At 53.4% G+C, this 14,202-nt stretch overlaps 1 protein-coding gene across 4 annotated transcripts in view; it reads right to left on the reverse strand.

The window, feature by feature from the left end:
- Positions 1–5,391: 5,391 nt before the first annotated feature.
- FUBP3 (far upstream element binding protein 3) overlaps positions 5,392–14,202 on the reverse strand; it is a 48,815-nt gene continuing 40,004 nt past the window's right edge. For 2 of the 4 annotated variants that reach the window (XM_082628727.1, XM_082628730.1), the window contains 7 exons: positions 12,962–13,122; positions 12,219–12,292; positions 11,804–11,884; positions 11,600–11,676; positions 9,190–9,261; positions 7,777–7,904; positions 5,392–6,749 (listed from right to left, as the gene is read on the reverse strand). In XM_082628727.1, coding sequence (XP_082484853.1) covers positions 6,741–6,749; positions 7,777–7,904; positions 9,190–9,261; positions 11,600–11,676; positions 11,804–11,884; positions 12,219–12,292; positions 12,962–13,122 — 602 coding nt within the window. In that variant the 3' untranslated portion in view covers positions 5,392–6,740. Of the gene's footprint in view, positions 6,750–7,776; positions 7,905–9,189; positions 9,262–10,733; positions 11,293–11,599; positions 11,677–11,803; positions 11,885–12,218; positions 12,293–12,961; positions 13,123–14,202 lie in introns of those variants that run through there. The other 2 variants (XM_082628728.1, XM_082628729.1) reach the window with 2 other exon arrangements.

A 14,202-nucleotide genomic window follows, 5' to 3' on the forward strand; every position in this document is an offset into this window, starting at 1 on the left:
TGGCTCACGGGCCTAGTTGCTCCGTGGCATGTGGGATCTTCCCAGACCAGGGCTCGAACCCGTGTCCTCTGCATTGGCAGGCAGATTCTCAACCACTGCGCCAGCAGGGAAGCCCCATGACCTTTTTTATTTAAAAAAATACCATTTTCGATAACAGCAAAATATCAAAAAACCCGGAAGTCAATGGAAAGAAAGATGTACAAGACCTCTATACCGAAAACTACTAAAATTACAGAGAGAAATCAAACAACTAAACAAGAGATAGGGATACACCACATACATGGATAGGAAGACTCAATATTGTTAGGTTGTCAATTCTTCCCATAGATTCAGTGCAATCCCAATCAGAACCCCAGTAGTTTTAAAGTCATTTTTGTGGGGAGTAGGGGATTGATAAACTGCTTCTCAAATTTTTATGGAAATGCAAAGAGCTGAGAATAGCCAGGGCAATATTGAAGAACAAGAAAGTTGAAGGACTCATTATATATGTACAGTAATTAAGATAGCATTGCATTGGCACAAAGATAGACAAGCAGATGGAACAAATGGAAATTCAGCATATGACATACTTGAGCGCATGGTGCTTAAAAAAATTATAATGGAAAATGTTTAAAGACATTTAATGCATTTTATTGGAATTGGAATTGAACAACTAGGGAACACTAACACAATTAGGAAACCACTGGTGTAGTCTGGTTCCTGAAGACAAACTGAGATGAAGAGACATGATCCGCTCAAGTCACAGAGGAAGTCAGACATCCAAGCAGGGAACAAAAGCCAGGACTCTGGATGCCGCAGCTGGTCGCTGTCTCCCCTTGACTGAGGAAAAGGCAGGTCTGGGGAAGAACCTTTCAGTAAATAAGCTCAGACAGGTGACCTCGTGGCATGACATCAAGCCCCAGGACAAAACTATGATCTCTGTCCTGTCCGCACCCAATCTTGATCGTCATCCTTCTCTTAAACACAGAGCTGCAGCTGCAAGCATCTGACCGCACCCCAGTGAAAGGAAGGTACGTGGACTTTGGGGGCTTGGTCTGAATGCAGCAGAGTGGCTGGCAGTGAGTGACAGCTGGGACAGGTGGGGGGGGCTCAGGTCCCTGCTCAGGGGCCAAGGTACCTGCTTCCCAGCAAAGTCAGGATTAGAGAATCTGATGCAAGAGGGAGAGACCAAAGGATCACATATTCCTTTTTGATGTGCTTGAAAAGGTTTTCCTTATTATTATTTTTAATTTTTTTGGCCGCGCCATGCAGCTTGCGGGATCTTAGTTCCCCGACCAGGGATTGAACCCAGGCCTGGCAGTGGCACCGGCGAGTCGTAACCACTGGACCGCCAGGGAATTCCTGTAGAGGGTTTCCTACACAGCATCTTGTGGGCCAATACTGAGCAGCCTCGAATCACCGAACAACTGGCCCAAGCCGTCACCCACCCATCTGTGTGTTGGGGTCGGGGGTGGTCCTGGTCCTCATCTGCCCCTCGGGGGCAGCTCCTTCCTAATGGCCTAGCTGCCCGGACCTCAGGGGACCAGCGAGCTGGACCTGGGATCATGTGTCCTGGGGAGACCAAGAGAGCCCAGGAGAAGCTTAGAGGGTTCGTGCTGAGGCTGACATTTGTTTCAGATCACACAGTCTGTCCTGGTGCTCAGAGGGGAGCAGAAGAAGCCACCAAAGCAGTCAGAAGCCCTGGACTCAGTTACCACTCTGAGCTGCCACTGTCTGAGAGCTTATGATAAGCCAGATGTCAAGGGCTTTACATACGTGTCATTCAATCCCACCTCAGCCCCGTGATCGGGGAGGTAATTATTATTCCCGCTGCAGGTAAGGAGACTGTTGAGTAGTGGAGCTTGAGTTTGTACCTTTAAATCTTCCAGTCTGTGCCCCCGGTGGGCTGAACCTGTTAGGTCCCTCTAGAACCAACTTAGGTGTCCCTTGCATACGTGTCTGTCCTCGGAGTGGCAAAGTGGGCCGGTCTTGCAGTCTGACTGAGGTCTGAGCCCTGCTCTGTCGCCTCCATAGCCAGGACTCTGGCAAGAACCTGTTCAAACCTGTTTCCTCATCTCCCAGGTGGGCCCCCAGGGCCAAGAGGCTCTTACGGGAAAGTAAGGTATTGGCTGTTCTTGTTACTTGTAGTGTGATGCTCTATAAAGTTGCAGAGAAACTGGACCAGCGAATACTGAACCCTTGCTCCTCAGGGAAATACAGGCTCACCGCATTTTTTCACCAACCAACCAGCACAATAACTTTGCTTTATGTGTGTTTCTGTTTAAAGCCATCTTATTTAATATATATTGTCGATTCATGAACGTTGAACTCACAGCCAGCAGCACTATACCTCATGCTTGAGCAAAGCTTATCTAACACCTGTGTCTTCTCTGTAAAGGACATCATTAGACAGCACTTCGCTTAGGGGTCATTTTAAACGCAGAATAACCAAGGGAAAGCACAAAAATGCAAAATACACGGCACTGAAGAGACTGCTGGGAGGACCCTTGCTTGGAACAGGAGCCGGAACAGGAAGGCAGACTGTTTGCCTGGTTCATTTCAGCTGGGAACACGAGCAGCGGGCAACTCAATTTTTTTTTTCTTTTCTGGGAATGACCACAAAAGTGTGGTGAGTGTTGATTTTAAGGTTATAAATAAATTTTAGTGAATAGGTGAATTTGCAAATACGGAATCAGAGATTATGATTGACTGCAATGCAGTGACAGGGCCTGACCCGTGGTTGGCACACGGCACTAACTTTTAGGGCTGTGTCCTCATCCTATCAACTGTCTCACTTGGTGGTGATGGCCGTGTCCCCCTGCTTGACCATGAGCCCCCTGTGGGCAGTCGTGATGCTCTCTTGAAGGCCTAGGTAAAGGGCAGCACAGAACTTGGCCCAGAACCCCACGTACTTGTGTGGATAAGGGCAATTGACTTAGCTTTGGACTCTGAGCCCTCGTCTGTAAAACGGGAAGAACAGACCTGCCTACCACCCTAGGTGTGGAGAACCCCAGCAAAGGAGATGCCTGGAAAGGGCCAGAACCTTCTTGGTAGATGCTACTAAAAGACCCTCAAGACAAAGGCCAGCGAAGATTCCCATTGTTTCAGGGCTGTCTTCACTTGCCCTTCCACCCACCCAAGATGCGGACCCAGGACCAGCACGCCCCGCGGAACTGAGCATCAACCCACTTTCTGGCCATTAATCTCGAAGAGTCTATCAGGGCCATTTGCATTAGCCCATCTTAAAAACCCCCAGCTGGGCCCCAGTGGGCCAGAAGTGGGCTCCGGAAACAGTGCTGCCGTAGCCAGCTAGAGGCTGAGGCCCCCTGGCGTCCAAACTCCCTCTTGGACCAAAGCCCTGCAACACGCCATCTGTACCCCAGCCAACCTGACTGCGGGGGCTGCAGGAGGACATCGTGGATGGTCACCACTTGAGAGGGACACTGGGAAGACTGCACCTCCTACCTGAGACCAGGGTTAGTGATGGAGGCACACTGGCTGGCGGACTCCCTGCCCTCAGCCCAAACTCTTGGGTGGGTTGGGAACAGCCCAGCTGGGTCCTTGGATCCTGAGTTTGGGCAGAGCCCAAGCGTGCAAGTGTGCTGGAGTATGGGAGGTGGGGCGAGAGTCCTGCAGACAGACTGGGCACCCGCCCTCCTCCCCTGCCTCCCCCAACACACAGACTGTCCCTTCCGTGATGACCATGCAGCTTTCTTAATGGAACACAATCGCTGAACTTGGTACATTTCAAGCACTTCAGCCTTCCAGGACACCAGACTGCTGATGAAAACCATCTTCCGTGGGCGCCATGTTAATGAGAGGCCAAATTTCATATGCTTGCAAACTTTCCCCCAGCCTCCTGCTGGACTGCACCCCGCCTCTCCTCCCCCGTGCCTCAATAAAAGGCTGCATCAGAGAGGGAGAGAGAGAGAGAGAGAGAGAGAGAGAGAGAGAGAGAGACAGAGAGAGACAGAGAGAGAGAGACAGAGAGAGAGAGAGAGATTTCCATAATTTATAGTATGGGCATTTCACTGGGGACAAGGGCTAATCTGTACTCACCGATACATTTAAGAAAATGCATCCTCCTGCAAGCCTGCACCATTTATGACTCTTGGCACAAACCGCAATGCTCAGTCTTCAATTAAGGGACACCTTAGGGTTCATTATCACACAATCACTCCCTGCGAACCATGCCAAATGCTGTTTTGGCACAGCGCTCGGAAGATGAATTAGAAGGAAGCCTTCTCTGTAATGCCCTCTCCCTAATTCCCTTTCCCATCATCAGCGTTTATGCCCTCCTCTGGCTCGACCCCTCCTTCCTTCCAAGTGGCTTTTACTATTCAATTTCTCAACGTCAGACTCGATTCTCTAGAGGTGTAGTTAAAGATGCCACATCTCCTTTTTGTCTTCCGGCTCTCAACAGGCCTTGGAATGGCTGCAGATGGGCTGCTCTCCATACCCCTTTTTGGCCTAAAGGAGCCACAGATGCTTTTTTTCCCCTCCTCTTAGAGCCTGGGGTAGAGAAAAGAAAAGGGACCAGAACTGCAAACACACACACACACAAGCATGAGCCATCACGAGGGTTCTAACAGGATCCTCCTAGCAGCACTGTGTCTGAATGAAGAGATGCCTCCGTGTACAGCGAGCGGCAGAGGCAGGGCACGTTCACAGTCAAGGGGAGAGCTGTGCTCAAAGCCCGCTGCTTCCGTCAACGGGCAAGGAAGCAGGAAAACAAGGAGTCGAAGGCCCATCTCCTTTGCTCCTCAATAACCCTGCAGTGCAGGGCCCACACTGTCCCCGTGTGTCCTGAAACCACAGGACCCTCCATGGTGGTTTCAACCGATGGGTAAGGACACCCCCTTTTTGTTTCCTTAATGAAAACAGTGAAACAAAGTGCAGCTCTCTCAGCAGCTCAGGGTCCCACAGCCGGTCCAGGGCTGAGAGTAAACAGCACCCACACAGGGAGGGAGCAGGCCGCGGGCCAGACTGACCACTTCGGTCCCCACTTCTCAGGCGCACGTGTGGGGAGGTGTGTGGAGGGGAGAGGGCGAGCCGCGCTGACCCCCTTCAATGAATCTTCCGGCTCCACCTGGGATGGCAGCACCTCTGCGCAAGGAACCTCGTGCTTGACTTCTTGGTGTCACAGCCACGTCAAGAGATGAGCAGATGTGACAGGTAAGAGGGGCTGAGGTGACCAAGGCTCTCAAGTTAAACTGTTAGATTATACAAAGCCGTGAAGATAAAATTAGCTTAACGAAGTAGCTACACACGTAGGCTGTGCACCAGCTAGGTCGGGTTGATGTAGCGCAAGACGATCGGCCAAGAGCGGCCAGAATCCTCGCCTTTATCTCAGGGGGCAGCGGGCAGGGGCAGCGGGCGGGACAAGCAAACAGAGAGCAAACAGACTAAAAATACTTTGCCCACAAGATGTCTTGTGGAAATTTTATTATGTAGAGTGTAAAATGAATTGTCAGTCCAATAAAAACAACACTTTTTTTAAAAAAACAACATGCATAACATTTTCCAATTGCCTTTTTTAATAGTTAGACATTTCAAGCATTATAAGGAAAATAAGGAGAAAAACCCCAGACACTGTAACTTCAGTATATCTCAAACGGAATGTCCCCCAGGTCAATTGAAAAACGCAAGAAAAAATAGCTTCAATTCCGTTTTTCTTTCCTTTAAAAATACATGTTATCTGTACAAGATACACTACAGTAAACACTGGAAATCATATTATCCCTTTTATTAAATCAAAATTATTTAATTCATATTGTGGTTAATGCTAGATTTATTTATTCATCTAGTTAATTTGACAAATATTAAGAAAATATTTAAAAGAAAAAGCAAAAAACACCTTGGAATTAAAAAATAGTTACTACATTTTTATGCGGTTTAATGTTCCACAGTGTTTGTTAAAAGTTATATTGAATTTATTTTTAATATTAAAAATAACAGTATTTATATTTCTGAGAGAATAGAGAAAGGTTTTTTTGTTTTGTTTTTAAAACAAGCTTGGAGGTCTTAGATACACAATTGCAATCGGTAGGTAATGGAGACATGAAAAAACGTCTGCTAAACACACAAACACATTTTTATATTATTACCCCTTTAGAACTCTAGAAATTATACAAACCCTATAAAATGCCCCCTCCCGAGCCCTGTTGGACAGCAATACAATTATCTGTCTCAATTCAGAATTCACATAATTAATTACAATACATAATAGTTCAGTTTTTAAAAAAATGCAATAAAACCAGACAGCCAAGATACAAGAAATTAGAAGTAAAACATTTAATGAATTTACACATTTAAGAATATTTAAATACTGTTTAAATTTTTTTTTTAAAGAATTTGTTACAAGCCACCTAAGACTTCCAAGCCACTTTCTGTTGCAACAGAAAAAACTGTAAATAAAAAGACATGCAAACAAAACAAAACAAAAACACACCAAGTTGAAATGTCACTGCTCTGTGGCACATTCTGGTGCCCGAATTTGCAGGTATTGCTCCAAAAAGAATCCCAGAGCTTACACATTTGAAGTAACAAACAAAAATAACAAAACAAAAATTATCAGCAATTTTTAGTAACTGATTCTCCCGATTTTTAGAAAAATTCTGTTAATCTAAATATAGTGTTTCACAGAACAAAACAAAGGTTCTTCATCAAAAGGTTTGCACATCTAAAAACCTCTGTTACAAATAGGTTTTGCTCACAATGGTTTGTGGGGGGTGCGGGCAAGGGAGCTGCAGGCCACTGTCCTACTGTTCCTGTGGAAGGAAGCGGGAGAGCAGTTAGTCTGACGGCGAGTTCTCAAGTGCTGGCCTGGGCTCGGGGGCTGTCTGCAGGGAGGTGACAGGAGCTGACACACATGCACGCACGCCCGCGGGCACACGCCACCCTTCCGGGCCTCGTCATGGGATCTGGCCCAGACAAAACCTCTCTTGTACAGGAGGCCCCGGGGCACCTCCTTCCACAGGGGATGCTGGGCGGGGAGAGGGGAGTGAGCGAGTGATACTTCTTCTCAGTCACCTACCACCCTGACACCTGTTCCCACCAGGCCCAGGCCCAGAGGGCCATTCTGGCAGTGAGATGAACGACTGGCCTTGGGTCCAGGGCCTGTGGTAACTGACACTGTCCATAGGGACCTGACTGGCATCGGGTCGCCTGAAAAATGCACCTGAAATGTGGCCTGCGGGAGTAGTTGGTCCTCTTCCCTGCATTTGTAAGAAAAGCGTTTTGGGCCTCTCATGAGACAGAGTCTCCAGGCTTCCAGGCAGGGCCTGGCCTTCGGAGGCTGCGGACCAGCCCTGCTCCTGCTGGCCCGCACTGCCGACCGTGGACGAGCGTGACAGCCTGGCCACACCACCCTTTTCAAGAACAGGCCTGGGGAGTGACCCCAATGCTAGTCTTACTCCCTAGGCACAGTGCCACACTTGCCCAGGGTCAGCTAAGTTTGGCACGCTCCTTTATAGCTGGGGGACCTGGGGTCCAGAGGAAGAACTGAGTGCCACTCAGCACTGTGCTCTGGGTCTGGATCTGAGGGAAGATCAGGCCTGTCCTGGTAGGGCTGCCCATACAATTCTTCCACTTGGCTCAAACCTGTCCTGTCTGGGGCGAGGAGGGGGCCAGGGAGGCTGCCGCGGGGCACTCTGCAGACAGCGGCCATGCTGAGCAGTACCGGGGCCCAAGCGGTTCCTCCACAGCCCCGGGGCTGACAGGCACACACAGAAGGCTTGGGAGGGGGGTCAGGGTTGGTCTGGGAAGTCTTGGCAGTGCTGGCGATCGGCTACAGACCTGGCTGTGGGCCTGAGCTTGCCCTAATGTTTGCCCGTAGAACGCGACCTGCTGTCTGTAATACTCCGCCCAGGCCATTGTGTAGTCCGGCGGGGAGCTGGCCTGAGGAGCGGCGCTGGCAGCGTGACCTGATCGACAAAGCAAAGCACGGGTTATTGGGGGCAGGGACGCACTTGTGGGAGGCAAGGACACCATGAGCCTGGAGGGATCCCTTCCCCAAGCCTCAGGGGCGTCCGGAACAAGTGCCCGACGCTCACGCTCTCCCTCCAGACCCCTCAGCGAGCTGCACCAGGACTGGTCTGCCCAAGCACTGCTGCAGAAAGCGTGGTTATCAGCCTCTCCTCGCCCGGTCCCCGCTCCAATCCTACAAGACCTTCCTGTCTGTCTTCTCTCTCCAGAATCACATTCTCTGCATCTGTCTGCCTGTCCTGCCAGCTCCCAGTCAGTGCCCCAGGCCGGAGGGGGAGGAGGGAGGGCGAGAAAGCGGGTGCCCCAGCACGGGGGTGTGTGCACCTGCGCAGGGCATCCCGGCCCATGTGTGTCTGGGAATCTGGATGGGGGGCTCTGGGAAGACTTTCACCAGGGGCTCCAGGTGACGGTGACCTCCCTGACCCCCACTCTGGCCCCCAGAAGGGTGCTGACCTTGTAATGATCCCAAACACAGGGTGAACATTTCTTTGACGGCCTATGACCTGAGCTCTTCCAACTAGCAAGTAACACCCTTCAGACTCAAGATACGTGAGACACCTCCTTCCAACAATACCCGAACATTCTGCTTCAGCGGTTTTGGGATTCACACCAGAGACCTTAGTACTAATTTTAAATGATTCACTTAGGGTATTTTTTTGTTTGCTTTTGGTTGTTGTTATTAGGTTTCCTCCTCCTCTTTTTAAAAAGACTGGCTTAATTAAGCAAACTGGCACAGTTAGGAAAAGAGCTTACTTTGGAAGAAAAACAACTCAGCACCCGTTCCGACCCTGGACCCCCTGCTCTGAGCCTCACCGTCCCCTTCCTCTTCACCTGTCCTGAAACGGCCAGAAGGAGCCGGGTGGTGGCAAGACCGCAAGGCAGTCAGGAAACGGCTCGTGGCTGGCCTGAGTCCTAACCAAGTGGTTCTCAAGTGGACGGCCAAGGCCGGGACTGTCCCTGAGGGGAGGTGCCATGCCCTTCGGGCCCTTTGGAGTCCAGAAGAGAAGCGCGAGGAGGAGGAGTGGAGGACGGCAAAGGACGACTGCGCATCTCCCCTGACAGGCACACGTGGGGAGAGGGCGGCAAAGGTAGACGCGCAGATCCGACTCACACAGGGAAAGCGGGAAAGAGAAAAAGGGGTCAGGGAACCACGGACTCTGAAGTCTACAGTCTTGGGGGCTCTGTGGCTGGGGAGCTGCTTGTTAAGAAGGCCAACGCACTCACTCTGTTTTTTGTAATAGTCTTCCCAGGCCTTGCTGTAGTCGGGCTGGCTGCTCTGCGGCTGGCTCTGCTGGCCTGGGCGAAGAACACAAAAGCAGTCAGGCCTCCGGGCTCCCGGGGCCGAGGCCCCCAGCCCGCAGGCTCCAGGCCCTGCTCTCTGCACTCACTCCCTTGCCCCTGTGGCCCGGGGTGGGGGTGGGGGGTGGGGGAGGAGCCAGGCAGACCCCCAAGAGGGCCTCCACCTAGGCCAGCAAGGCTGGGGCTGGCAGACAGCTGCCCCGCAAGGGCGACCAGCAGGCAGGGCCTCAACTCCCTTTAGTCGGGGACCCTGGGCTGCCACGAGCAGAGCCCCCGGGGCCAGAGTGCTATCTGCGGCTCCCTGGATTGGCCTGCAAACCGACAAAGAATCCAAATGGCGCTGACCACTCCCTTTCCCTGACCCTTCTGTTCAAGGACTGATGGCTTTGCCTTTGCACGAGGAGAAGTATAGGGGACACACAGGGAAGTGTCCAGAGACTGCGCTCAAGGTGACGACGGAAGACGGGGTACACACCTGACCCCCAGCCTCGCACCTGTCCGGGGTGAGGGCGAGGACGTGTTGGGGGTCGTCCCGCCCTCCTCTCCACATCACTGGGGGCAGAAAGGCTGGGCAGAAAGGCTGCCCAGGGGCACGGGGGGCGGGTAGCGTTTAAAAGACTTGACCACAGCTGCAAGTCGGGACCCTCTGTCTGCTGAGGGCCGCCCCCCACCCCCCAAGTCCTTTCTTGGGTTAGAATCACAGCCTGCAGCAGGCAGGAAGGACGTGCTCAAAAACACATCTCGTGGCACAATGCTCTCCCCAAGAGTTAATTTCCTCAAGGCTGAGGAGGGGCGCAGGCACGAGGACACTCGGTGTGTGTGGGGGGGACCCCTCCTCCCCGCACTGCGGCAGGATGGGACTCGGACCTGGACGCTGGCGCCAGGAGAAGGCAAGGCCTGGGCAACGGGCAGCAGGAACTGCCCCCTCAGACACGGAGACTGTGGGCAAGTGGGATTTTTCTTCTGACCAAAACCAATTCTCCATTCCCCTGAACGAACCAAGCGACACCACAGGTGAAGGCTGGTGCACGGTGCAAGGGGCAGGCGCTAGCTGCGTTTTCTCTCGCTCAGCCCATGTGCCTTTGCCAACTCCCCGCCCGCCTGGCCTGAGGCGGAGCGGGGCGGGCTCTGTGGGAACCGCCCCCGCACGGAGGTGGACGTGTCCCCTGCAGCTTCAACGCAAAGCCTCCCCACAGTCTAGGACTTCTCCCAGGTCCTCTGTCCTGGTCGATGGGCACCGGGGAACCCTATCTGGGTCGCCTCCCACCCTGGGGGTGCCCTCTGATGGAACAGGAGGAAACAAAACACGCCCGGGCTGCGGGATAAGTGAGCACAGTGAAATGCGGAGGGTAGAATCTGGGTGGTGTGTAGGTGTTTGTGGTGAAGTTCTTTAAGATATTCTGCACGTTTAAGGTATTTCGTAAGAAAGTAAGAAAGGGCGAAGAGAGGGAACAAACACAACCACGCAATTTCAGAGCTCACAAGTACTTTAGAAATCAAATCCAAACCCTTCATTTCACAGATTGCAGAACTGGAGCCCCAGAGAAGCGGGGACATGCCTCAGGCTGCCCAGCACTGCTCCAGACGCGTGGGGGGGCTTCTCCAGCTGTGAACCTGACCAGGCGCCCCGGGGCAGGGTCTCACACCCAGCACTCTGCTCAAGGGGAAAGGGGTGGAACCCCGGGACCAGCCCCTTGTGGGCAAAGCTGCCTGGCGCTCCGAGAGCCTGCAGACGTGCTGAAGAGCGCTTTCCAAACACCACCAGGCTAGCCCTTCAGACGTCAAAAGAACCTAAGGTAAGGTTTTTGGTTTGTTTTTGTTTTTGTTTGGAAGGCTGTGCAAGATGGGCTCTACCAGCAGTAGAACTCAAGAATGACTCCTGAAGTTGACGTGGGGGCCGGAGAGTGGGAGGGGGTTTAATTCCAAGGAGAACCACCTTCTCTTTACAATCAGTTTTCTTAGAGAGCAAATTCTCGAATCGTGCGCTTTCTGGAAGTTCAGGAGATAGAGTCCCCTTCTAAGATGGTGCTGGGGAGGAGAGAGGGAGAAGGCCACCTTGAGGCCAGAGGAGGGGGGGCAGGCGGGGCACCCATTAGGCGCGGCTGCTTGAAGAGGCTGCAGCGGTGGGAGGGGCCGAGGGGCAGGAGGGGCTCAGGTCAAACCACACTCTCGGGGCCCACAGGCCTTTCGGACCCGTTTCTGGGGGACCAGAGCGACGGAAGGCTGCAGCTCTGAGAAGGACGCAGTAGGTGGGAAAGAAAGGCCTGAGAAGGTGGGCCAGGAGAGAGGCGGGCCCCGTCCCCGCCCAGCAGGCACCTCCTCCCGAGTCACTTACTTGGAACCTGCTGTGTGGGCTGCTGCCAAGCCTGGTAGGTGCTGCCCCAGCCCTGGGTCAGGAAGGCCGGAGGACCACTGCGGAGGACAAGAGGACTCATTCCAGGGCAGGCCGCGCCCGCGCCCGCCCCCGCCCCCGGGGCAAGCACAGCACAGCGCCCTCTGCTGGAGAGGCGGCGGGGCGGAGCAAAGGCGGCCCACCCACCTCACAGGCGCGCTGTGGGGGCTTCCGTTCACTTTAGCGGCCATGTTTGGGAAGCACCCTGAGCTCCTTGGAGGAAAGGTGCTGAAAGAAAGTGGAAAACAAATAAAGACAATACAACGGCTTTTGCAAAAACAAACAAACAAACAAACACCCCTCCCGCCACCCAGCCCCAGGGCGGTGAGCTCTCCCTGGGGATGCTGGCGGGACCAGAAGACCCTCCGCCCTCTGGGAAGGCTCTCGCCCAAGCACTGGTCACTGAGCAACAGACAGGCCAGAGGGACCACCAGTGAGAGAGAAGGACAGGAGTCCTGCCCACGCCCAGAACTTGCGGCTTTCGGCTGGCACTCCCTGGAAGTAGCTGGAAAGGGAGGACCCCTTGGGGGCAGTGAGTCCTTCCAGTCAAGAAAAGACTCACTTCTGATGCGGCGCGGCAGGTGGCTGGCTGAAGGGGCCCTGTGCGAAGGCTCCGGGCGCTCCGAGACTGGCACCCTGTCAGGGCACAGAGGGAACTCTCACCTCCTGTCGGCTGCGCCCGCACCCTCTGCCCAGGCCCCGCCCCGAGGCAAACCACAGCTTTCGGGGAGAGAGACAAGTGAAGTGAAGATACCCTACGGCACTCGCGCTAGCCTTCCTTGCCCACAGTGGGCTTTATCTGCAGAAACAGCTCCTGCCCCTTGAGCGACCGATAGCACCACACAGCCAATACTGGCACCGCCACAACTGCCCTGGCATGTCACCCTGGGGGTAGGGACCAACCTGCTGACTCTCCCGTCAATTCAGGCTGCCCACAGCTTCCTGCCATTCTATGGCCCCTCTGAGGTGAGCAGTGGCCAATCTGTCCTCCAACACTCCCTTTCTTTATCTGCTTTGAGGTGCCTGAAACTAAAGCCAGAGTCAATGAATGCTGCCTGCAGGGCCAACGGCTCGGGGCCTGAGCTGCGGTGGCCTGGGCGAGCTCTGCGCGTCTGGGCCTGGCCCTGGTGTCCCTGCGCCCCGACCTTCCCCCTCAGCGAAGTGGGAGGGGGCTGTTGCCCTCCCATCACGTGAGGACCGAGAGCCACAGGAAGTACAAGGTTCTGGGGAGAAACAGGTGCCTTGGACATCCAAATGAAAACCCAGCTACTATCAGGCCAGGTGGGGAAAGGACCTTGTACGTACGCCAACTTTCTCATCTATGAGATGTCTGGCCAGCTCAATCTGCTGAGGAACGCCCCTGATGGTGAATATCCGCAGGTTGGGGTCCGTGTTGGGAGGGGGGTTCCGCTGAAGCTCCACGTGTGCTCCTGACTGCTGGTTTATGCTTTTGATGTTCTCACCCCCTGTGGGCAGGAGGACACAGAAGAATAAGTGGCTACAGTTCTCTCCTCCAGAGGAGGAATGGCTATTTCCTGCACACCAGTGCTCGTCCTAAGAGTAGACAAGTACCTTCCATCTCTACTTTAAAACGGCACTTGTAAAAACTAGAGCCGTCTCATTTGTGAAGCCAGACTTGTGAAGCAAAGCTGAGGCGCAATGACACCACGTGGCACCAGCTGGTCTCCATCTCAGTGTCCTATGCACTGAGAAACGGCCCAGAAACCAGGTCTGGGCCTTGGCCCACAGATTTGCACACAATGAGCTCAGCTCTGGAGAAGGCACTCCATCCTTCTCAGCATGAGAATGGTGACCTGATGGCCCCTCCATGGCACAAAGCGGGCCTTCGGCCCCGGTGTGGGCCACCACATTGCTGTCTCCCGCCCTCCACAGGTCAAACAGACGGCCACAGGCCCCAATACCCAGAGCCCACTCAGGCCTTTAATATCCCATCCTGTCCCTTTCAAGTCTCTGCTTCCTCCGTGGGTGGGGGACAGGTCCAGACAGAGCGTCAGCCCGGGAATGGAGGTCACAGAGGCCTGGGTGGAGCGGGGCTAATGAAAATGTAGTTGGACTCTCTGAAAAACCTGTGTGAGTCCCAGTCTCTTAATGAAATTTGCGTAACAAAAGCCCCACCAGTGTAACAATGGTTTGATTCTTCTCTTCAAGTTTCACAGAACTTACAGATCAGCTCTGCTCAATTGGGGTGGCGGAGCCAGAATTCAAGGAAAACTTCGAGCACTGAGTTTTGCAGAACTGGAAAAAGACGATGCGTATAAAATCTGATGCAGGGTACCAGGGAGCCCCAAAGGGTCAAAGCGAAGACTGAAGGCCAGTCTCTGTGTCACCCCTCCCCACCCAGAGTCCAAACAAGCTGCAGTGACATTTCTCGATTCATTGTAACACGTCCACAATCCTTCAAACTCCCAACCTGCCCTCCACCGGCCCTGCTGGAAAGCCACGTCTGAACAAAAGCATCGAGGAGTAGGTAAGTAAGGGACACCAACAGCAGGCACGGCTCATCTCATCCAGAAAGCATGACAGGA

The sequence above is a fragment of the Mesoplodon mirus genome, assembly GCF_964341445.2.
Source record: "Mesoplodon mirus genome assembly, chromosome: 1".
Classification (NCBI taxonomy): Eukaryota; Metazoa; Chordata; class Mammalia; order Artiodactyla; family Ziphiidae; genus Mesoplodon; species Mesoplodon mirus.